Source organism: Chrysochloris asiatica, unplaced genomic scaffold (assembly GCF_000296735.1).
Source record: "Chrysochloris asiatica unplaced genomic scaffold, ChrAsi1.0 scaffold00018, whole genome shotgun sequence".
Lineage (NCBI taxonomy): Eukaryota > Metazoa > Chordata > Mammalia > Afrosoricida > Chrysochloridae > Chrysochloris > Chrysochloris asiatica.
Window position 1 is genome coordinate 8,199,613 of NW_006408536.1, and position 25,674 is coordinate 8,225,286.

General features: G+C 41.1%; 1 protein-coding gene and 1 pseudogene across 1 annotated transcript in view; one reads left to right on the forward strand and one right to left on the reverse strand.

Annotated features, from left to right (window-relative positions):
• Nucleotides 1-25,674, reverse strand: part of POLA1 (polymerase (DNA directed), alpha 1, catalytic subunit) — a 390,582-nt gene that overhangs the window by 358,605 nt on the left and 6,303 nt on the right. Inside the window, exons 3-5 of the mRNA XM_006835670.1 lie at nt 21,532-21,628; nt 20,352-20,432; nt 113-228 (exon numbers count right to left, since the gene is read on the reverse strand). Coding sequence (XP_006835733.1) covers nt 113-228; nt 20,352-20,432; nt 21,532-21,628 — 294 coding nt within the window. The remainder of the gene's footprint in view (nt 1-112; nt 229-20,351; nt 20,433-21,531; nt 21,629-25,674) is intronic.
• LOC102824406 lies at nt 11,429-14,178 on the forward strand (annotated as a pseudogene).

Below are 25,674 nucleotides of genomic sequence, written 5' to 3' on the forward strand. Positions count from 1 at the left end.
TTAGGAAAATATTTCTCATTCGAATATGTACTGAGCACTTATTATTAACAAAAAATTACATTCACTCCACACCACACAGCAAGACAAAATATAAGAAAACCACAAAACTCACATCTGCAGTTTTCTTTCCAGCACTAGCCATGAACATTGACTTGATATCATTCGGTTTTGTAACTGCAGCCTTCTTTACATTCCGCTTCTCTTTGTTGGCTGCTTTATTATTCTTTCCTGTTCAAATAGAAACTATTTAGAAATGTGTACCACCAAATATTAAAACTGTAAAAGTTGTATGGTATATTTAAGGACGACAACCGAAAAATACGAGTAGCCTGGCTGCTGAGGCTACTTATGTACAACCAAAAACCTCATAGGATTTGATTTCTCAGTTAGAAGGCTTAGGGTTATGATTTCATGTGCTATTGCAGTTAATTGGCCTAATAACATGCGTAATGCTTCTTTTCTATCACCTGGTTTGCTGCCTAGCACCTGGGGCCAACCAAGGCACAACAATTGGTCTATATTCACCTGAAGCAACCAAGGAAGGAGAATCAGGAACAGGAGGAGGATATAGAATGTGCAAATAATTCCCTCCATGAGACCACTAATGAACAGTGTGATCAAAGATTCTATAGGAGAATCCTGATAAAACAGGGAAAATGCAGAACAGAATCTGAAATTCTCATAACCTCTAGACTTTCTGGAGCCACTGAAGGTTAGACAAACTAATGAAATTAGTGCCCCTGAAGGCTTCTTAAAATCATAAACCAGTTTAGGTTAGCTAGTAAAAAAAGGTCTGTGTTAAGCATTATGCTCTTTTAAGACAACAGCAACTTGAAGGATTAGCTAGGACCCTTAGGGGGCAGGGAGTTTGTGCTAATGGAGGAGGAACTCAGAAAAGGAAAGTGAAAATGGTTGCACACCTTGAAGAACATATTTAGTGTCCCTTAACAATACATGTACAAACTGTTCAAATGGTGTATGCTTTACTACATATACAGTCTCAGCAACAGAATAAAAACATTTTTCAAATTCAAAATGTAAAACTGAAAGCCAAGTCAAGTCACCTCCTCTTCTCTGTATATGAGAATTTGAGAAGAAAAAAAGTAAGAATTCAAAAAAATTTAAATACAGTAATTTAATCTAAGTACGTATGAAGGAAGAATTAAAAAAAAAAGCTTAGCTCAGGCCAACTGACTTTGGCTAAATGTTATTAAGTATACTGATAATGTATCAGTTGCTGAGATTGTTGGGTACTATCATGTCAAAATCAGTTAAATATCAGCAAACATTTGTGATTACTTAACTACTACTGTTGTTGTTGTTAACTGCCATCAAGTCCGTTCTGACTCACATAGCGACCCTGTATATGGAGCTCTGGTAGCGTAGTGGTTACGAATCGGGCTGCTAACCTCAAGGTCGGCAGTTCGAAACTACCAGCTGTTCTGTGGGAGAAAGAGAAGGCTTTCTGCTCCCGTAAAGATTTACAGCCTCGGAAATCCTGTGCAGGGTCGCTATGGATCAGAACCGACTCCACGGTACTTAACAACATAGGGTTTCCGAAGGAGCTCTGGTAGCATAGTGGTTAGCTTAGGGTCAGCAGTTCTAAACTACCAGCCGTTCCACAGGAGAAAGATGAGGTTTTCTGCTCCTGCAATGATTTACAGCCTTGAAAACCCGATACAGGGTCACTATGAGTCGGAACAGACTCCATGGCACATAACCACCACCATACAGTTTCCGAGGAATGACTGGTGAATTTGAACCATCAAACCGACCTTGAAGTTGAATGCTTATCCTACAGCACCACACCAGGAGTACTCTTAATTGCTATAGCTAGTGTGAATAAAAGCTTATAAAGGTGAAAATTTTCCCCCACAGAAATAAAAAGATATAACCAATCTGGAATCAATAGATTAGCCTACTAGCCTTCAAAAAGTCATCTCATTGTCTCTATACTAAATCTGACAGAAACACTGAATGATAAAGAAATAGGATTACCAGTTATGACACTAGCACCCTAATTCTCATTTTATAAGGAACAGTAACCAGATACAATATGTCATATCAATACTATACAGCACACACACATTTGCTCATTAAATAACTTTTGTCATGTGACCTCTTACAGTCATGTGTAAATCACAAACTTTTTGACTTATTGTTTCTTTTATTCTAGCTTTCTGATTCATCCCAAAGCAGACTCTACCTCCCAAAACTTAGAATGAATAATTAAAAATTTTGTGGTAATAACATATGAATAAGCCAGATGAATAGACTATAAAGATCACAAAAAAACACAATTGCTTATGCAAATTCAGCATAAAATAAAGGTAGCATCTCATATCAGTGGGGAAGAGCTGGATAGTTAAAGTAAGTAGTACTGGCTAGCCATATGGGAAAAGGAATCTAGCAAAAATATGAAATGGATTAGAGATCTAAATGGGAAAGAAAAATATTATACAACTACTTTAAAAAGGAAAATTCATTTAGAAGCTACATGTGAGGAAAATCTCTAATTCAAAATACATTTGTAACATGATAAACAAGTTAAAAGATAAAGTAGGAGCCCCGGTGGTGCTGTAAGATAAGCAATGGACTACTAACTTCAGGTCAGCAGCACAAACCCACTAGCTCCTTCATGGCAGAAAGATGAGGCTATCTGTTCCCGTAGAAATGTACAGCCTCAGAAACCCTATACAGGGTTGTTATGAGTCGGAATTGATTCAATGGCAGTGGTTTGGGTAAAAGAAAGTACTTGCAACCTGTATCACTCACAGTTAAAGGCACACAGGAAATTGTGCCTTTCCCTGGGGTATATATTGTCTTAAGTATTTTCTCCTACCCAAACCCACTGCCATTTAGTCGATTCTGACTCATAACAACCCTGTATGTATACATATGTATTATCATTTTTTTTTTATTTTTTAGGAAAAGGACCAAAAGCCCAAAAGGAAAATAAGCAACAAACAACTCACATTTAAAAAAATTTTAAGACATGTAAGCAAGGTATTAGTTTTATAAAAAGATGCTTAACTTCATGTGTAAGAGAAATGGTAAACCAAACCAAAATGCCATTTGTCACATATCAGAGTGGCAAAACTTCAAAAGCCTGACAACACACTCTACTGGCAAGGCTGTGGAGAAAGACATACTCTCAAACATTGTGCATGGGAGTGTACAGGAGGGCAGGCCCTGTGGAGAAGAATTTGGCAATATCTAATGTGCTGGACTACAAAGTAGGTTTGAACCACAAGGTCAGTGGTTGAAACACACCAGCTGCTCCTTAGAAACCCTGAGGCTGTAAATTTCTACGGGTCACTATGGGTCAGAACCAACTCAACAGCACTTAACAACAACAAAACAAATCAAAATGATGTGGCACTGCGGGTTAATGAGCTGGACTGCAAGGTTCGTTTGTACCATGAGGTAAGCAGTTCAAGCTCACCAGCTGCTCCTCGGAAACCCTATACAGGGTTGCTGTGAGTAGGAACTGACTCGATGGCACTTAACAACAAAAACAATCAAACTCTGAGTGCATTTGCTCTTTGAGTCAGCAATCTTACATACAGGAATTTCCCCTGAGAAAAACACCATATGCACAGAGCTATTCAATGCAATATTGTTTGTGATAGCAATGTGCATCTAAGGAAACTATGGTAAAGTCATAAAAGGAATATTACATAGCTATTTAAAAGTGAGGCAGCACAGGAGGCACTCATCTCTGCCAAGAAACTTGGAAGACAACTAACTACCTGGCCAACTGACTGGAAGAGGTCCGTATGTGTGGACCATTCCAAAGAGACGTGACCTAACAGAATGCGGAAATCATTGGACAATATCAATAATATCACATGCAAGTAAAATTTTGCTAATGATAATACAAAAACAGCTATAACCATACATTGACAAAGATCTGCCAGAGGTTCAAGTCAGATTCAGAAGAGAACGTGGAATGAGGGATATCATTGCTAATGTCAGATGGATCTTGGCTGAACTCAGAGAATACCAGAAAGATGTTTACCTGTGTTTTACTGACTAGGCAAAGGCTTTCGAATGTGTGGATCATGACAAGCTACGGACAAGATTGCGGAGAATGAGTATTCTGGAGCATGCAATTGTGTTCACGAGGAACCTGTATATAGATCAAGAGGTAGTTGTTTGAACAGAACAAGAGAACAGCGAATGATTTAAAATTAACAAAGGTGTGAGCACCAGGGTTGTATTCTTTTACCATACTTATTCAATCTGTATGCTGAGCAAATAATTTTTTGCAAACGGAAATGCAAGATAAAGCAGAAACTAATACAAATGAGTAATAGGATATCCACCACTCAGCTGTCAATTTGTCATCCTGTGGTAGCTTGCATGTTATGTTACCGTGATGCTGGATACTATGCCACCAGAATTTCTAATTATCAGCAAGATCATCCATGATGTGTTTCAGCTGAGCTTCCAGACAGACTAGGAAGCAGGACAATTTACTTCTAAAATATTAGCCTGTAAAACCTTATAAATAGCAGCAGAACACTGTCTGGTATAGTACTAAAAATGAGTCCCTACTGGTGTGGTACTGTGGGTTCATGCGCCAGACCGCAAAGCAGTTTGAACTGCAAGGTCGGCGGTTCGAGCTCACCAGTTGCTCTCCAGAAACCATATATACAGGGTCACTATGGGTCGGAGACGACTCGACAGCAGTTAACAACAACAACAGTTTCCAACTGCATTCAAAATACAACTGGGGAAAAGCTGTCTCCTCAAAATAGTCACCCATAATGATGTGGGTGGAGTAAAGCTTTTGTGACCTACCTTTGCTGATGTGGCATGACTCAAAATGAGAAGAAACAGCTGCAAACAGCCATTAATAATCAGAATATGGAAGGTACAAAGTATGAATCTAGGAAATTTGGAAGTTACCAAAAATAAAAGATTGATATACCCTGTATGGGGTTTCTGAGGCTGTAAATTTTTCCAAGAGCAGATAGCCTCATCTTTCTTCCATGGAGCAGCTAGTGGGTTTGAACTGCTTGCATTTAGTAGTCTAGTGCTTACCCTACAGTGCCACAGGGCTCCTTATCCAAGGCATTAGTGAACAGAAATGGACTGTTATTAACCATTTTGAATCACACAATCATGGTCTATACTATTCTGGGGAAGACAAATTGAAGAGGAACGTCATCACATTCATTGTCAAAAAGAATATTTCAAGATCTATCCTGAAGTACAGCACTGTCAGTGACAAGGTAATATCCATATGCCTAACAAGAAGTTCAGTTAATAGGACTATTATTCAAATGTACACACCAACCACTAATGTCAAATATGATGAAATTGAAGATTTTTACCAACTCCTGCAGTGTGAAATTGATCAAACATGCATTCAATATGCATTAATCATTACTGGTGATTAGAATGCAAAAGTTGGAAACAAAGAGGAAGGATCAGTAGTTGAAAAATATGGTCTTGGTGATAAAAATGAGGCTGGAGATCACATGACAGAATTTTGCAAGAACCTTTTTCAAAGACCTAACTGGCAACTATAAACTTGGACCTCACCAGATGAAATACACAGGAAATCAGATCGACTACATCTGTGGAGAAGTTCAATATCATCAAACAACTGAGGAACAGCACATCAACTGCTCATGTGCAAGTTCGAATTGAATCTAAAGAAAATAAAGAGTCCACAAGAGTCAAAGTACAACCTTGAGTAATTTCACCAGAAATTAGAGCTCATCTCAAGAATACATTTGACGTACTAGACACTAATGACCAAAAACCAGATGAGTTGTGAGATGACATCAAGAACATAGATAAAGAAAGCAAAAGGTCATTAAGAAAACAGACAAGAAAAAGGCCAAAATGGATGTCTGAAGAGACTCTGAAACTTGCTCTTGAATACAGAGTAGCCAGCTGTAGGATAAGCTCTGCACTGTCAATCACAAGGTCAGCAGTTCAAATCCACCAGCTGCTCCTCAGAAACCCTATGCAGGGTCGCTATGAGTAGGAACCAACACAACAGCACTTAGCAAGCACAACAAAGCAAGCAGGAAAAAGGATGAAGCAACAGAGCTGCTGAAGAGAAGATTTCAACGGGCGCCTCAAGAAGACAAAGTCAAGTATTATAATAAAAGGTGCAAAGACTTGGAGTTAAAAAACAAAAAGGGAAGAACACACTTGGCATTTCTCAAGCTGAAAAAGCTGAAGAAAAAGTTCAAGTCTTGATCTACTTACTAGACTGAAGGATTCTAAGTGACAAATATTGAAAGATGCATGAAACATCAAAAGAAGATAGAAGGAATACAGTCACTGTAACAAAAATAACTGGTAGATGTTCAACCATTTCAGAAGATAGCATATGATCAAGAACTGACATTGAAAAAAGAAGTCAAGCTGCACTAAAGGAATTGGTGAAAAAGAAGACTCCAGGAATTGATGAAATACCAGTTGAAATGAGCCAACAAATGAGCGCAAAACTGGAAGTGCTCACTCGTTTTAGTCAAGGAATTTGGAATATAGCTATCTGTCTAACTGACTGGAAGAAATCCGTATTTGAGCCCATTCCAAAGAAAGGTGATCCAATAGAATGCATAAATTACCAAACAATATCATTAATATGACATGCAAGTAAACTTTTGATGAAGATTTTTCAAGAATAGTTGCAGCAGTGCATCAGCAAGGAACTGCCAGAAATTCAAGCCAGACTCAAAATAGGACGTGGAACGAGGAATATCACAGCTGATATCAGATGAATCCTAAACTTATTCAATCTACATGCCAAGCAATTAATCCAAGAAGATTGACTACATGAAGAAGAACCAACCATCAAGACTGATTAGAGGAATGCTCATTAAGAACCTGTAATACTTCAGGGCAACCCCTCCCCCCTGCATACTGAAACTCAGAGGGAACACATAAGCAGGCATGTAAGCTCACTGGCAACCGTGCTGGTCTACACGTGAGTGGAAGTGGGGGAAAGTCAGTAATGAAGATATGGGCTGAGTTCGACCACAATCCATAGACGCCTGTAGACCATGAGAGGAGAGAGAGCAGAGGAAAGGTTATTTGGTCCAAAGTTTGAGGAGACGTGGGAACTCTTGAGCCCATGGGCATTGACCTAGCCACAGAGGGTGAGAGTTGAGAGGGAAGCACCCTGCTGATATGAAGTTGGGGAGGATGCACACAAATGTCCAAACGTGCAGCTAGCACCCATTTGACCTAGCTTCGATGGATTGATAACCAGAGCTTGGCTAGATGAAAATAAAGAAATTTGACAACGGAAGCAAGTGTAAATTGCTACAATTTGATGAACTTGACCTATACTTATGGATGTTGTTGTTGTTGTTAAGTGCCATCAAGTTGGTCCCAACCCATAGCGACCCTGTACAGGGTTTCCAAGGAGCAGCTGGTGAGCTTCAACCACTGACCTTGTGGTTCAACTGGCTTTGCAGTCCAGTGCATTAACCCACAGCACACCAGGCCCCTAAGCATCAACCAAGAGGGAAGGAGTTTCACATCAAGTATTAATCCTATCCCCTCTGTACACAGAGTTGATAGGGATGAGCAACTTACACATTGGCTACCTAAAATGAGGGTGTTATAAAGGCACTAAGTGGCTGGCTTACAAGTTTTCAAGAGGGAGTTTAGTTTCAGAGTATGCGGGGGAAGTTAAAATCCCCACTATGAATAGTTTTCATTTTGTCTAGATGGGTCTGGTGAAAGAAGATGGGGATAGGATTCTTTTGATTCAATAGTAATTGTTATCATGACTAATGGCAACTTGCCACAACTGCGAAGGTAAAAGTTGTATAACAAAAAGTGGGAAATAGTTAATCTTATATTCTAGGAACAGAGGACCCTAACCATCAAGAAAGAAGAGCATGAGTGGAACATGGGACCCTAACCAGAGAAACAGTGACACCAGAGATGGAGGCAGAGGTGATAGATAGCATAGAGAGAGCAGCTGAGGACTCTAGACTCATGGAAAGAGAAAGGCTATGTGCTGGCAGTCAAAAGCCTGGCTTGCAGAATGTGCCCTTTGGTTGTTCAAATAGTTATATATTCCTGTGTGCTTTAGTGTACACCCCAAAAAACCAAACAGAGGGAATAGAAGCAAATACTGTTAAGTGATGATGCATGGAGGGGATTGTAATCATTGTAATGAAACGATGCAATACAACAGAATGAATGCAAAACCGATGTTCTCCCATGTAAACTAGCATTCAATTCAGAATAAAAGCTTTAAAAAAAAAAAACAACTGGATGGCGCCCAGTTACTACTACCAACAGCTCTGAAAGGGATCACATTATAAAGTCTGGGATACAGCCAAAAAAATGTGAAACAAAACTCAAGATTTTTTTTTTTTTTTTTTTAATAAAATGACCAGGCTTACTGGTCAAAAAGAGACTGGAGGAATCCGAGGCTATGGCCCTTAGTCTCCCTTCACATCTGGAATGGAACTCACCCTCATGGCCTAATTTTTAGTCAAGCAGTAGACAGGTAAGTGGCTATGTGCCCTGGAGTTAAGTTCCGAATCACAGTGACCCTGCGTAGGATTTCTGAGACCATAAATCTTTACGGGAGCAAAGAACCTCATCTTTCTCCTGTGGAACCTCTGGTAGTTTTGAACTGCTGACCATGTGATGTGATAAGCAGCCTGACTCGTAACCACTATCCTACCAGAGCTCCTTGGATTACATGGGGGGATACAACACTACTAAGGTAAGCTTAGCAGGGAAGATCAGAAGGGCAACATACACCTGAGTCCACAGCTGAGAAGGGCTGGGCAGGAGGGTGGAATGGAAATAAGAAGTACAGGGAGGGAGGGAGTGTGGTGACTGTAGTTGCAAGGAGGGGCCTACAATCACTGAGATGAAACAAAGTGTCTGGGCTTTTTTAATGTAAAACTCATGTAAACCTTAACTGAAATCACAGTAAAAACTTTCAAAAAAAGAACCTGCAATATCCAAAGACGGCACAACTTTGCTTGCTGAAAGTGAAGAGTACTTGAAACACTTCCTGAGGAAGATCAACAACTACAGCTTTCAGAAAGGTGCTGGCACCGAATACTGAAAGCACTACTAACTTACCAGAAGAACTACCAAATGTGTCTTAGAAGAAGTCCAACCAGAATGTTCCATGGCAGCGCTGTCTCACCATCCCCAGTTCATGGGGAAGGACTTTTTGCTCAGTACAGGGTTAGTGAGAAGCAGAAAGAATCCCAACGACATGGACTGACATAATGGCGCAGGACTGGACAACATTCAGCTCTGTTGGACACAGGGCAGCACCTAACAACAACACTTGAAGATGCGCAGAAAGGAGGTAGAAGGCTCTTACTTACTTCAATATATCCCTTGAGATAGTTCTGACTTTTTAAATAAATGTAAAAAAAAAAAAAAAAATCAAAGAATAAAACTTATATAAGTGTCTTAAAAACTTAAAATTTGAATACAAAAACAACTGAACCTAACTGTCTAGCAAATAGATAACACACAAAAAAACAATTTCAAATTACTTTCTAACATAATACTTTGACTATACACCTCAGTAGGAGCTATGTCAAGAACAAATAAAACTGCAAAGAAACCATAACCTTTACTTGAAAAGTTGTTGGTAAAGGCATTGTTTCAGTAATTCAAAAAATATTTTCTATACATCTTAGAAGACAAAGGTTCTTACTTGGGGTGAAGGGTGGAGGCACAATAGAGAATTGGGGAAGACAGGGGGAAAAACTGTGGTGTCATTTATACAGTGAAAGTTGCAACGGTCCGAATCTATGTAAGATAGAAATCTGTCAGAGATGGCAAACAAACATTTTCCACGAACAGAGTGAGAGAAAAGTATTAAGAAACTGCATGCACCTTGTCAAAGGTTGAAAACCTGTGAGACGCAGAAAAACAAGGCAGTCACGTCGAGTTTCAGCTCCCACAGGTTTCACTGTGTGTACGCATATATGACAATAGTATGCACAAATCTACTAACCAAGTACCTTGCATATTCAATGTATGTCTGATAGTACTGCATGCTGAGGTGCCAAGCAAGAGTAATGTTGGCTGTGATGGTTAAGGCTATGTGTCAAATTGTCTGGGCTGTAGTTTTCAGGGCTTTGGCAGTTATACAATGATACAATCATATTCCACTTTGTGATCTGATGTGGTGATCCTCAATTCTCACATGACGCTGATTTTCATATAATGACTTGGTCTTCAGCACCTAATGTTGTAAATTAAGAGTGAGTGTGTATATACATGTATGTGTGTTGTTGTTGTTGTTAGGCGCCATCGAGTCAGTAACGACCCATAGCGATCTTATGCAGCACATCAGAACAAAACTTTACTGCCCACCCGATCCTGGGCCAACCTCACTATTGTTGCCACTTGGCTGATGCTGCCACTTGGCTGATATATACATGATATATATATGATATATACATGATATATACATGAGGGCTTTAAAAGTTCATGGAAATTTTTCATTCTCTTTTAATTCCATTTTTCCACACATATTTTGAAGCTCCCTTGTGTGGGTGTGTGTACGTGTATCACACACATATCCCCGATTCACTGAAAGGGCCAAGAAGCCATTTCACCTTAGTAGCAATGAGTATACCCAGACCCCAATTCTGAAGATGCTTCCCACACTGGAGAAAGAGCTGACTCCAGGTCTGGGTCGTGAAAAGTCAAGGTGAACCAGGCACATTTTAACTGTCCAAAAGGCAAGGAATGCTCAGAAACTGATGAGGCCAAGTCAAAAGAACACAAGAGCTAGCTCAAAGGAGAATTCTCTAGCTAACTGTGGAATTAATTCAGCATCACAGGAAAAATTAAGACAATGGATACTGAATTGTAACATAGTAAATTAAACAAAAAAACTTTTGATCTTGAAGTATAATAATTTGAAAAAGAAGAGCTAGGGAAGGTCTTCTTTAGAAAGCAATGCTATCTAAAAATATAGACCACTGTTGTTGTTGTTAAGTGCCGTCCAGTTGGTTCAGACTCATAACAACCCTGTATAGGGTTTCTGAGGAGCAGCTGGTGGGTCTGAACCTCTGACCTTGCAGTTAGCAGTTCAGTGCTTACCCCACTGCACCACACCAAGACACCAAAATAAAGATGAGATTTTAAAAGTCACCATTTTGCAGTTACCAATATAATAATTGATTCAAGAATAGCTTATCAATAGACACTGAAAGGACTGGGTGAAAGTTCATGGAGGAAAGGGATATTCATATGGTCTCAAATTATCACAAAGAAAAAGATAGCTTTACAAGAAAGAAAACTGGCAAAAGTCATCTTAACCAAGAAACCAAACTTAGCATCACCAATAACAGGACAAACTGACATTATGTAGCCCTGGCATGATCAATGGGAAGGATACAAATTCATCTATATTGCATGGTTGCCAAAAATATGTAACCTGAATCTAATCATGAAGAAACAACCAGGAAAATCCCAGGTTTGTGCGACATTCAAACGAACAGCCAATCTGCTCCCTTTAAAAACATCAATGTCATGAAAGACAAAGTCAGGGCCAAACTCACTGCCATTGAGTGTTTAAACCTTTACAGAAGCAGAAAGGCCCATCTTTCTCCCAGGGAATGACTGGTAGGTTTGAACTGCCTATCCTGTGGTTAGCAGTCCAGTCCTGCCATCAGGACTCCTAGATAAGACTAAAGATATATGAAAACGAAAGCGAATTCTGCATTTAAAAAAAGCTATGAAAGACGTTATTGAGACAACTGGTGAATTTTATTGTGGACAATGTATTAAATAATATGATAGTATTGTGATTAAGAAAACAAGTGTCATAGTGTCTAACGGTGGTAGTAGTGGTATGCCGTGGAGTTGTAAATCTTTACAAGACTGCAAATTTTTATGGAAGCAGAAAGTCTCATCTTTCTCCCGCGGAACTGCAGGTAGTTTCGAACTGCTAACCTTGAGATTAGCAGCCCGATTTGTAACCACTGAACTACCAGAGTTCCTTATTGTTGTCTAATGCGAAAATCAACAAGAGCAGCAAATCCACTCCCATCCAGCTGATTCTCACAGCAACCTTATATGGCAGACTAGGATTCCCAATCTTTACGGGAAGTACCAACAGAAGCAGCCAATGTCAAGATATTTTTACATTCACCAAAAATAAAAAGTATCTGTATATGTGGTAGGGAAGGGGGAGTGGAAACAAATGTTGTAAAATGTTAACAATCAGGGACTTCCAGCCAAGGTAGGATATCTTTAGGCACAGTGGCCTCAGAGGGTCTGTTGTACTTGTTACTATACCAGAGTTTGTTGCACTGCTGTCTATTAAAAACAGACTTCAACAGCTGCAAGGGTCACAACCATGGAACTGCAATCCCTGTTATCCGCTCTACCACTCCAGCCCTCAACCCTTAACCCTTCTTGAAGGCAGTCCACCTCTAAGATATGACCCTAGCATGTACGGAAACCGAGTCAAAGGTGGAGTCATGGCGGAGAGGCACAAGGATGCAAACAGGACTTAGGGTGCAGCTCTGGTGGACCAAGTGTATACCTTGCTGCTATCATTATCTTCTTGGAATTCTTTGTGTGAGGCCTGTCAACAACTCCAAAGTCAACTGTTCTCCATGAAGTATCTCCTCAATACACATTCCTCACGAGGGGTCCCATTCAAAGTGCTGTTGTTGCTAAGTGTCATCGAGTCGGTTCCAACTCATAGCAACCCTGCATGAGGTTTCCAAGGAGTCGCTGATGAGCTTGAACCACAGACCTTGCAGTTCAAACCAATAGCACTACACCAGATGCCATCAAATGGGTACCGACTCATAGCAACCCTATGCACAACAGAATCAAACACTGCCCGGTCCTGCGCCAACCTCACAATCGTTGCTATACTTGAGCCCATTCCTGCTGCCACTGGGCCAATTCATCTCATTAGGGGTCTTCCTCTTTTTCACTGACCCTCCAATTTAGCAAGCTTGATGTCCTACTCCAGGGACTGGTTCCTCCTGATATGAGAAATAAAGTCTGGCCATCCTGGCTTCCAAGGAGCATTCTGGCTGTACTTCTTTCAACACAGATTTATTTGTTCTTCTGCCAGTCCATGGTACTTTCAATATTATTCTCCAACATTATAATTCAAATGCATCAATTCTTGTATAGTCTTATTTAGTGTACAAATTTCATATGCATATGAGGCTACTGAAAATACCACAACTTGGGTCAAGCACACCGTAGCCCTCAAACTGACATCTTTGCTCTTGAACACTTTAAAGAATTCTTGCACAGATTTGCCTAACGCGTTATGTTATTTGGTTCAAGGTGTAAAGGACCTGTTATCTTTCTTAAGTGCCCGCCCCCCACCCCATCCCCGATGCTATGTCTGACACATGAGGATGTCTTCTTCACCTGCTTTCCAATCCCATTGATGAAATTCAGCTCGTGCCAGTATTTTGCCTTGATTTCTAGAGCCTTGTCACTTGAGTTCTCAGTGTTATGTGCCTAAGTAACCAATATCACTCAGGAGCACAATTACTGCTGTGGTCAGTCTGGGTAGCAGTCCAGCCTAGCCATTAGCAAATACCTGTCTGCCAACACACAGACAGCCTTGTCCTGCTAGTGGCGGCCTCAGTCGTAGCTGTTCTGGACATTTGCTTCATCTTATTGGCTGTTCCAGAATGTTTGCCAGAGAAAATGAGACCTGTTTCCTGAGGGACTCAGATTTCATGGACATAAGTAGACCCTGCTTTTATGTTACTGAAGGCAGCTGGTAAAGAGTCTACCATTTTACTAATCTCTATCACCATGTTTTTTTTCATACCTTCCCAAAGCTGGCCAGTATTCAAGCTTTATTTTGTTTTGTTTTTCTCTACCTCAGGCAGGTCTTGGATCTGTTACAATTGCAGTACTCATAACTATGGTAGAAATTCTATTGTAGCTCAACAGTCTTTGTTTAACATTTTGATGAGATCGTTGTTGCTAAGTGTTGTTGTTAAGGGCCACTGAGTCGGTTCTGACTCATAGGGACCTTGTATAAGGTTCCCAAGGAGAAGCTGGTATGTTTGAATCAGCGACCTTGTGGTTAGCAGTCCTGTGCTTATCCTACAGTGTCATACCAGGTAAGGGAATAAGAATATGGTCCTCCTTGGTTTGGGCTTCCAGATACTCTAGTTAGCTTGAGAAGGTTTTGAATCTCAGGCCTGACTCAGGCCATCATGTATGTTGTTGTTAAGTGCCATTCAGTCGGTTCCGACCCATAGCGACCCTATATAGGATTTCCATGGAGCGGATGGTGAGCTTGAACTGCCAACCTTGCAGTTCAAATGGCTTTGCAGTTTGGCGCATTAAACCATAGTGCCACACCAGGACTCCAGGGGCATGTATAGCTACGTCTTTTATGGTTGCCTTAGTTATCTCTGAATAAAGTCAATGGAATTCAAAACGTAGCGATCGCATCTGTAGCAGCCTGACCAAACACCCCAGAACAAGGTAGTGATGAGAACATTAAGCCACTACTGCAACACAGCAGCAGCTGGAAATTCTCTGGAATTCAAGGTTCAAGCTCACCAGCTGCTCCTTGGAAACCCTGTACAGGGTCGCTATGAGTCGGAACCGACTCCACAGCACGTAACAACAACGTGTCTCTCATGGCTGACTTTCCAAATCATATTCCCCCTCCACCAAACTCTTGCCTTATGCTCTGTAGTGTGCATTTGTTTGCAATCATGGTCTTCATTTCAATCTGTTTATGTCACTTTCAAATCTCATGGGAATCCACACTTAATAACCACTGGACTGCAATGTCCGATTGAACGGCAAGGTTGGCAGTTCAAATTCACCAGTCCCTCCTCAGAAACCCTGCATAGGGTCGCTATAAGAATCAGAACAGACTCAACAGCAGTTAACAACAATAGCAAATACCTTTCTACAATATGATGTTATCTACAATACGATGGTAGAATGAAACTGTTTTGCAATACATATTTTGCTAATCTTTGGAGACATTTTATAGACAAAAAATTTTTGCATATTTTGCAGAGCCAGCAAATAGCTCATGAAATATGGCCCACTTTTAACAGAGCACATCCTTGAAAGTTTTATATATATGAAATATATGTAGATATGTGCAAGGGTCTTTTTTAAATTGTTGATGAGGTGCTATATAAATCTTGTATTAGAAATGCAATGAAGTATTGACAAAAATATATCTATACACAACTTTAATAAAGATGTGTGCTAACTGAATACATTTCAAAGAAACTATATTTTGAAATCAGTTCTGTCATGAGAGATAACTTATCTTTTTACTATGCTGTTGGGTTTTTTTAAGTTAAGCTTTCTAATGGATAATAAATTTGAAATGGGTACTTAAAAAAAACAGGTTTGGGGATTTTATATAAAAAAGGCCATTACTTCTTTTTGAGGCAATGAAAATGTTCTAAAATTGACTATGATGATGGCTGTACTACTCTACAAATCCACTAAAAGCCACTGAAGTGTACACTTTACAGAGTGGAATTGCATGGCATGTGAATTATATCTCAATCACGCTGTTAAACAAAACAAAAACAGTCATGAGTGAGCCACAGTTTGATGATATCCTGACCTGTTCTTTGGAAGTCTAAGACTGATAAACTAAACCAAGCAAACAAGTACTGGTGTATGTCATTTAAATTCCATCTGAGCAACACGGGGCCACCTATACTATACATCCATGGTCGCATGTTGTTGTTAAGTGCCACTGAGTCAGTTTCAACTCATAGCGACCCTGTACAGGGTTTCCAGTGAGTTTGAACCATCGACCTTGCAGTTCAAACCAACCTTGCAGTAGTGCCACATAGGGTTTTATCTTTTGTTTTTAAGGAAAATCAGCTTTCCTGTGGCACTGTAGGATAAGCATTGGACTGCTAATCACAAGGTAAGTGGTTCAAACCCACCAGTCGCTCCTTGGAAACCCTATACAGCAAGGCTGGGGAACATCCAGCCCAAAAGCCATATGGTGGCGGTAGTTGTGTGCTGTGGAGTCAGTTCCGACTCACAGCAACCCTGTATAGGGTTTCCGAGGCTGTAGATCTTTATGGGAGCAAAAAGCCTCTTTCTCCTGCTGCTAGTTTCGAACTGCTGACCTTGAGGTTAGCAGCCCAACTCGTAACCACCAGAGCTCCTTAAGGGCCACATAAGGCGTGTAAAATCATTTGGTCTGGCCCTGCCAAGGCAATCGCAGTTTCAGTCTTCCAGTCTTCCGTTGTTGTTGTTGTGAAGTGCCATCGAGTCGGTTCCAACTCATAATGACCTTGTATAGGGTTTCCAAGGAGCAGCTGGTGAGTTTGAACAGCCAACCTTGTGGTTCATACTGACCTTATAGTTCAGTGCTTTATCTCACAGCACCAAACCAGGACTCCTACCATCACATTTGTTGTTGTTCTTGTTAAATGCCATCAAGTCGGTGCCGACTCATAGCGACCCTGTACAAGGTTTCCAAGGAGCAGTTCAAACGGACCTTGTAGTCCAGTGCATTAACCCACAGCGCCATACCCGAACTGTTGTTGTTAAGTGCCACAGAGTCGGTTCCAAGCCATAACAACCCTGAATAGGGTTTCTAAGGAACAGCTGGTGAGCTTGAACCACTGACCTTGCAATTCAAACGGCTTTGCAGTCTGGCACATTAACCCGCAGCGCCACACCAGGACTCTATACCAGAACTGTTATGGTTGGTTATGTGCTGGGGAGTTGGTTCCAAGTCATAGCGAACCTGTACAGGGTTTCCAAGGCTGTAAATCTTTACAGGAGCTGAAAGCCTCATTTTCTCCCATGGAACAGCTGGTAGTTTCAAACTGTTGACCTTGAGGTTTGCAGCCCAATTCGTAACCACTACACATACCAGAACTAGGGGTGAGTTAATTAAATATTTGGCCAAATATAGTAAGCTAATTTTTATGTTGATAATTTTGCATGGCCCTTGAATAATGTTACAAATTTTGGCAGATAAAAAAGGTTCCCACCTCTGCTATAGGAGTCCTGGTATAGTGCTGTGGGTCAATGCGTAAGTCAGAAATGATTCAAAAGCAACAAATGGTTTTAATGGAGTTCTATTGTGACACTGTTTCAGCCATCGACTGCTAACCTCAAGGTCAATGGCTGAAACCCACCAAACCACTCCTCAGAAACCCTATGCGGGGCTTGTTATGAATCCAGCAACAATGGTTTTAATGCCCCCACCACTCAGAGTGAAGTAGTATCCCAAACCTTGCCAGTGACTTTTCCTGAACCTCCTGGTTTCCTTTACCACCTTTCATTTGGCACAGGACAGAGCTTGCTACGGCACCACCACTCCTGCCCACTCCATTCCTGCCCCAGCACTGGCAGCTGAGCTCATGGGCTCCTGGCTCTGCACTGCTGCACCTGTATCTTACCAGAAAGCAGTGGCACCAACTGGCCACCTCGGCCAGCCTCACTCCAGTACCTTCAACCTGCTCCTCAGCCCGCTCCCAGTCCCTGAAGGCACCTCTCTGTGCCTGGTCTCCTCAAGGACCACCCTCTATGCCCCACTTCTCACTCTAAATGTGTGCCACCCTCAACCCAGCCACACACCCAGCCAAGCGAGCCTGCAGTATCCAGAGGATACGCATTTTCAGCTTTGTGGGGAGAGAGGGGCGGGGCTCTCATAAGGCTTTTAGGGTTTCCCAGTATTTTATTGTGCTTCCCATATAACAATTTGTGCATCTTTTATTTCATGATCCCGGTGTGGCACTGTGGGTTAATGCTGGACTGCAAGGTCTGTTTGAACCGCAAGATCGGCAGTTCAAGCTCACTAGCCGATCCTTGGAAACCCTATACAGGAGCGCTATAAGTCAGAACCAACTCGACAGCACTTAACAACTCAATATCAAAGCACTCTTCCCACTTCCTCCCTGAGATCCCCATTTCCATTTGTTCAACTTTCCTGTTCCTTCCTGTCTTCGGAACATTGTTTGGGGGCAAGTGCTGACCATTTGATTTCCCATGGTTGACTGTTGTGAAGGACATGTTACTTACAGGTGTTAGTGTGCACTTTAGAGGCCCACTGTGTGGCCCACAGTTCCAGACTGGTAGGGTGTCAAAGGGCCATAGTGCCAGGGATTCCGTCAGTCTCTATCAGACCTATAGGTCTGGTCTTTTGGATGATTTTGAATTTTGTGCTGGTTTTCTCCCACTGTCCAGGCTCTTCTATTGTGATCCCAATCCCAGCAGCCAGTAGTGAGCGTCAGGTACCATCTAGCTCTTATCTCAGACTAGTAGAGGATGTGGGTCGTGTGGTCCATTCGACTTTTGGACTAATTGGGTTTCTGAGTCTTTGATTTTCTTCAAACTTTGCTCCAGACAGAAAGAGATCAATAGTGGTAGCTTATATGGCCACTCGCAAGCTTTTAAGACCCTAAAAAACTGTTGCTATCATCAAATAGCTTGCAGAACAGAACAATGTCTTTAAAGACTATGTTATACCAATTGGCCTAGATGTTCCCCAACTCTGGTCCAAAGCCCTCAAACTCACTGACTCAGTTCCTTAAGCTGTTCCATTAAGGCTAAAAAGTGTGCACAACTTTACCCCCCGTTTTCTCGACCTGGATATATTTGTTTGTTGTTGTTAAGTGCCATTGAGTCAGTTCCAACTCATAGTGACCCTGTATAGGGTTTACAAGGAATGCCTAGTGAGTTCGAACTGCCGACTTTGTGGTTCAAGTCAATCATGTGATCCAGTGCTTACAAATTAAGTATGTAGAAATATTCTCTGCCAAACCTATAAATGCTCACGGATGCACTTTCATATGTCATCCCACACCTGTTCAGCTTATAGATCCACCTAGATATCCACTCAAAATTCTTGGTTTTGCAAGGCTGTGGCATGTAACAGTACCATGGTTGCCTTTTACTCTTGCAGACGTCCCAGTGTCTTCCCTTGCCTTGATCATGTTGTGCTGATCATCCCCCTACTGTGCAATGTCTTTCCCTTTACCCAAGTTAATACATCTGTAAAAGTCAGTTAGAACTATATAGCGTTTCCAAGGAGCGGCTGGTAGGTTTGAACCACTGACCTTGCCGTTCACCGCTTATCTTACAGCACCACACCAGGACTCCCAGAAGCCCTATACAGGGTCACTATGAGTTGGAACCAACTAAACAGCATTTAACAACAACAATGGTCAATGATCCTGAGCAGTTTGAATGTCTTCTTTGGTGAAGTGTCCATGTTTCTGGCCATTTTAAAATTGGACTGTCTTTTTGTCATTGGGTATAAATGTTTTCTATAAATTTTAAAGCTTAATCCCTTATCAGATATGTTGTTGCCAAAAGTTTTTTCCCAGTCTGTAGGTTTTGCGGGGATTTAACTAAACTGTATGGGGCCTGCCTGTATATAACATGGTGCTTGTAAAATATCCACATCAAATACAACATCCTATTTTATAGAACATATCATGAATATTCAGTACATATCTGTACTGAATCTCCCACTTCTCACTTTATAGGAACTGAATCAGGTTTGTTTACACAAAAACATTTTGTCAATAATTGTGTTGCTAATGTACCTAACACAATGATCCACATCATTTACCATTTTAATTAAATGAAGCAATCTGATTATACTAGTTCTAAACCTTGCTACTGTACAATTATCAAAGAGCTAAACTTTCAAGTCCATCACTTTGGAAGGAATTATAAAAGCAACCACTTATTGTTGCAGCCTTCAAACCCAGCCAGGCTGCATATGGCCACGGAGTCCTGGAGTGGCACTGTAGGGAAATCGCTGGACTGCTTGCTAACCGAAAGGTTGGCAGTTCAAACTCACTAGCCACTGTTTAGAAACTCTATTCAGAATCACTATGAGTCGGAACCTATTCAATGACAATTGACAACAACATTTATGGGTGTAGGACTAAAAATTTCAAAGCAAATAAAAGATCAAACTCTTCAAATACCAGAAATAGGAAACTTTCCATTTCCTGGTAATGTATTTGCTTTTCACCTTTAATTGTCTATGTAGTTAAGCTTCTTGCAATATTAAAACATATTCTTTATGTTCTACTTGTGGTAGGTTCTTGGCCCTCCAAGGGAAACAGCAATAAGAACACCCAGTCATTCAAATTTTACATAATTATTTAAGTCTCAAAATGATAGGGAGCCGAAGACAGGGAGGAAAGCAACAGTTTAAGTGAATAGAGGTAAATAGTGCTTAAACTAATGGTACATGGAAGGGATTGCAATCATTGTAATGAAGCAAAGTATATGATTTGTTTAATGTAACACAGATGATCTGCTCTGTAAACCTTCACTCAATTCACAATATAAATTTTTTTTAAATGGTACTTTCTTTTTTGAAAAAAAAAAAAAAAAGGAAGTACCTTTCTGGCTGGAATCAAGAGCATCGTCTTCAAGGTCATCATCAAAAATCTCTCGGCCATCCTCCACATAGCCAATACCATCTGTCGGAACAAAGTTCAATATGGAGATCAAGTTTCTACACGCACCCAATGGTATTTTAACCATAGCAACACAAACAAAACCACCCTGCTATGAAGCAGAACCAGAGTCTTGGCGTGGCGCTGTAGGATAAACACCAGACTGCCAACCATAAGGTCAACAGTTCAAGCCCACCAGCCACTCTTCAGAAACCTTATACAGGGTCGCTATGAGTCAGACCTGACTCGACGGCACTTCACAACAAGGCAGCAGAACCAAGTTTAAACGGTTATCAGACAAAACTTAGCATCCTCCCAGTATACGTTTTCTGAGTCAAAACCAAAGGAAGTATATTCTACCTAACTCCCTGAGCCAGGGAAATGACTGACCCATAGGGTTCAAGTCTGCCACAATAGGACACTTGAAACAGTTTTACTAACCCAGAGAATGGAAAGTGAAAGAATTAACCACAACCCCTGAAAGACCCTCTATCCTATGATAGAAAGCTGACAAAGACAGCTGAATTCAATTAAAGAATTAGGGGCCTAAAACGAATCACAGGCATGGTCTACATCTCCTGACTGGGGTCAGCACTCGATGCCTAAGAGGTCAGATCTGACACGCAGGAACCTGTGAGCTTTCTATAACAGATTTAAGAACATTGCTATCTATGCACATTGCTTTACGTTGTTTAAATTACTTTTTACACCTCACTTTAGGTGACCCTCACCACTTTAAGAGGTAGGTATTTTTCTTATCCCCACAATACAGATGAAAATCCCGAGGTTCACAAGATTATGCGACTTGTCTAAGGTCAAACAGAATGTAGAAACCTGGGTTCCCTTACTTCCAAATGCTGTGTCGGCCCCACAGGTGCCTGCCTCCTCCAGGTGCCTCCACAGCCATTTTATGGAGGATTGATACTATATCCTAAGATATGTGGCTGCTTCTCCATAATGTCCCCAAAGAAACTTCCTCTTGCTCTGGGTTCCACACCGGCAAATACATTAAGGAAACTCCAAAGCAAAGGGGAGCTCATGACAGCGCTTCACAGGCCAAGCAGCAACCCCACTGCATATGAATCTCTGAAACACAACCCGCAGGCAATTTCCTCCCACATACCATCATCCACTATCCAGTCATCATCCTGGCGGGCCTGAACCAGCTTCGAATATTGGTCTTCGTCCACTTCTTCATACACACTGCTGAAGTCCTCAACCTGCCATCAGACAAGTTTGGGAAAAAGCTTCAAATGGAGTGAAAGTGTTAAATGAATGATTCTAATGAAAAAAAAAAAAATTGTCAAACTGAAATGGGAATGGCAGCCTGAAGGAGTAGCTGCAACCAAATCGAGTTCTGACATTCAACACCACTACAGGGTTTTCCTTAAATAGACATCAATTAACTTAGTATTCCTTTTAGGTGGGTGTTAACATAAGATATTAAATGATTCCATTAGCATAATACACTTGTCACACCATCAATTACTCATCTACTTCATAAAAAACAAACTGAATTATAGCCAATTCTTCATTAGCTGCTATGGGGATTATTCACTTATAATTTCTTGACTGGTTTCTCATATATTTGGCAAACTTGTAAGGCATACCACCTCTCTCTCCACAAGCAGATGGATGCTCTGCGAATACATGATAATTTTAATAATAGTTCAATCAACCAAATGGAAAACCTTCCTCATCCACCCCCATCCCAAAACTAGCAAAACAAATTTATTACATATTCTAGAGGCAAAGCAGAAATGTTTTTTGAGCAATCCCTATCGGCATTATCACTGATCTGCCACCACTGGAAGGTCTTGGGATGGCAGAGACTTCAGCACTGAGTAATTTGAGGCACAAATCCAGAGAGCAACAGGCCCTCCAATCACAATGGGCTGCCTGACTACCTACCACAGGGTCAGAACTTTATGAACTAGTAGTAGCAACAGAGTAGACCACCTGAGTGCACACAAGCTCTGCAGCTGCCCCTCGCCACAATCTACTGCCTTCTCATATGAGAGTTTGGAGGACTGGTTATTAAGCACTCACAAATAAATACAGGTGTCCCTCACTGTGATAGTTCAAGTTGTGTGGCAACATGGCTGGGCCAGGATTGTCAATGGTCTAGAACTTAAGATGTCATTATCACCTCCACAATGATATCTATAGGATGCAATCACTCCCACGATGTGATCTGCTCTAATCTGATGCAATTATCCTATGTGTTATAAATCCTCAAGTCTATGATGTTAATGAGGTCAGATACAAGCTACAGGATTAGATTGTATCTTGAGTTAACCTCTTTTGAGATAAGTGAGGGACCCTCTGGCACCAAGAAAGAAGAGCCCGGAGTGAACTGCAATCTGAGGTTCCTAAACTTTGGAGCTCCTAGATCCAGGGAGCTGTTGAGGCCAAGACACACAGAGCTCTCCAAGGAATGCTGGGCCTACACAAGCTGGAAGGAGACAAGGACCTTTCCCAGCTGCTACTCTGAAGGTAGATTTCCAGCCTCCTAAACTATGAGAGAATAGCTTTGTCTGTTAAAGCCATACACGTGTGGTATTTCTGCTACAGTAGCACTAGATAACTAAGATACCCATGTTTTAAAAGTTTGCTTTAGACCACTTCACTTTTAGGAAAGATCTATATTAGTACCTCTTTGCATTAACAGAAAGAAATTCGAAGACTTACGCATTTATGTAAAAAGGCAAAAAGTGAAACTAGTGTTTGGCGTTTGTTGTGTAGCAAACCATTAAAGAGGTATGCATACCATGAACAGCTAAAGTGGTGCCACCAAGATCCTTCCCTGGAAACTACATTCAGCATCTCAGGATCAAGCAGTCATAGCTTTGAACTGTGTCTACAAACACTCTACTATTAACGTTAGGTGCCATCGAATCAGTTCCGACTCAGCAACTCATAGAGGCCAGTCTCACACCATCCTCACAATTGTTGTTACTTTTGAGCCTGTTGTCAATGGCACTGGGTCAATCCATCTCCTAGGTCTTCCTCTTTTTCGCAGAGTTCCTCCACTAGCAAGCATGATGTCCTTCTCCAAGGATTGATCCCTCCTGGTAACATATCAAAATTATGAGAGACAAAGTCTCTCTATCCTGGCTTCTAAGGAGTATTCTGGCTGCACTTCTTCCAAAACAGATTTGCTTGCTCTTCTGGCAGCCCATGGTACTTTTAATATTCTTCTCCAACACCATAACTCAAATACATCAATTCTTCTGTGGTCTTCCTTATTCACTGTCCAACTGTGAACACTCTACATTAGTGTTATTTGAATTACATGTGTTACTAGGTATGATGTGGTAGGTGATTTTGGGGGTCTGGAAATGCTCCCAAAAAATTTCCGATAGATATTAATGGTGATTACTTCTTCACTTTATGCCATTTGGGCTTACAAAAGGTCTCAAAGAAACCCTCTACTTTTGGATAGCGGGGAGAACCAGTATCTCATTAAAGATTCTGCCTTTCTTTGGATAGTTCTGGAAGAGAGATATTTCTAACCCCATCTGAAGAGCTTAGGATGCAGACTAGTTTATCCAAAAGCCTGGGCACAGATCTTTGAGAGCCTACTGGCACAGCTGACTGGATTTCTGCCACACCTACAAGGTTTGTACTAATTATAGGATTAGGTTTAGCTTTCACCCTCCTTGTTAATCTACTCTGCAGGGATCACTGGCAAATATTGATTTGGCCTTTTCAGAATTGGGTAACAGAGAATGCTTGCCCCACCAAATTAAGTTTTTGAGACCCACATACAAACTAGTCCAATTAATATTATTATATGATCAATTTTTGTTCCTTTTTTTTTTTTGAGGGGAGAGGGGAGGTAGAGGTGGGGAAAAGCAGAGGGCAAGGGCCTGGTCAGACTTGGTTTGTTGACTGACGTCTGTTAGACATATTTATTTCTCTGTTCTTCTCGTCATCAGTCACGTACTATCAACAAGACACCAGACACCTATTTTTAAAAAATTATTTTGAGTAAAAAAGGCATTTTGACTATCTCTGAAAACAATGCTACTGCCCAGCATGAACTCTTAGACATACAATTAGCACCACAGCGTTTAAAGGTAAATTAGCAGCACGTGCCAATGTCTGCCCTATTCTACACAGAACTCCTTTATTATTAGTACCTACACTGAAAAAAAACCACCTTAGGCTTTAATCTAATCCTTTTAGGAACCTTTTGAGTTTGGCTCATCTCTCAATTTGAATGAACAAACGGTCCCAAATGACAGAAAAATCCTCATCCCCTTGCTAAATTGTACAATAAAGTATCCAGACATCACATCAATTTTGACCCAAAGTAAGCCTATATAGTAGGGTTTCTCAGACTGTGAATCTTTACAGGAGCAGACAGCCTCACCGTTCTCCTGCACAGCAGAACGAAACACTACCTGATCCTGGGCCAACCTCACTATATATATAGAGAGAGAGAGAGAGAGAGTGAAGGAACCGTATTGTTGGTGGTAGTGAGTGCCGTTGAGTTGGTTCTGGTTCACAGCAACCCTGTAAGGGTTTCTGAGAAGCAGCTGGTGTATTTGAACTGCCGACCTTGTGGTTTGCAGTCCAGTGCTAATCCTACAGCGCCACACCAGAATGGTTAAGAACACATATTCTGTAGCCAGATAGCCTGCGTTCAAACAAGGGCTCTGCCACTATGATTTCACCAAACTTTCTGTCCCAGATATCTCAGTTATAAAATGTTACTAATAGTATCTCACTTCACGCGGTTATTGGAAGGAGGCGCCTTGCTGATGCGACGGTTAAACACTCATCTGGTAACTGAAAGGTCGGTGGTTCAAACCTACCAGCTGTTCCACAGGAAAAAGATGTGGCCATCTGCCTCCCTAAAGATTTCCAGCCTTGGATATTCTATGAGCAGTTCTATTCTATCCTATAAGGTTACTATGAGTCAGAATGGACTTGACAGCAGTGGGATAAAAATATAAGTGTCATTTTAAATATAAGTGTTATTTTAAATATAAGTGTTATTTTTTTAAAGTACGGTCATTATTGTCATTATTTTCAAATACGCGTTAATCACTTTCTAGTTAAGATACTCCGGGATCAGGAAACATTCCCACCCCCTCCACACACAGAGTGGACAGAGATGGGCAACTTGGACATTGGATACCCAAATGGGAAAGGAGGGACTACAAAGGCAAGAAGTAACTGGCTTACAAGCTTTCAAGAGGGAACCTAGAGCTAGTGGGCATGGAGGAAGGCAGAATCACCAGTGAGTACTATCCAA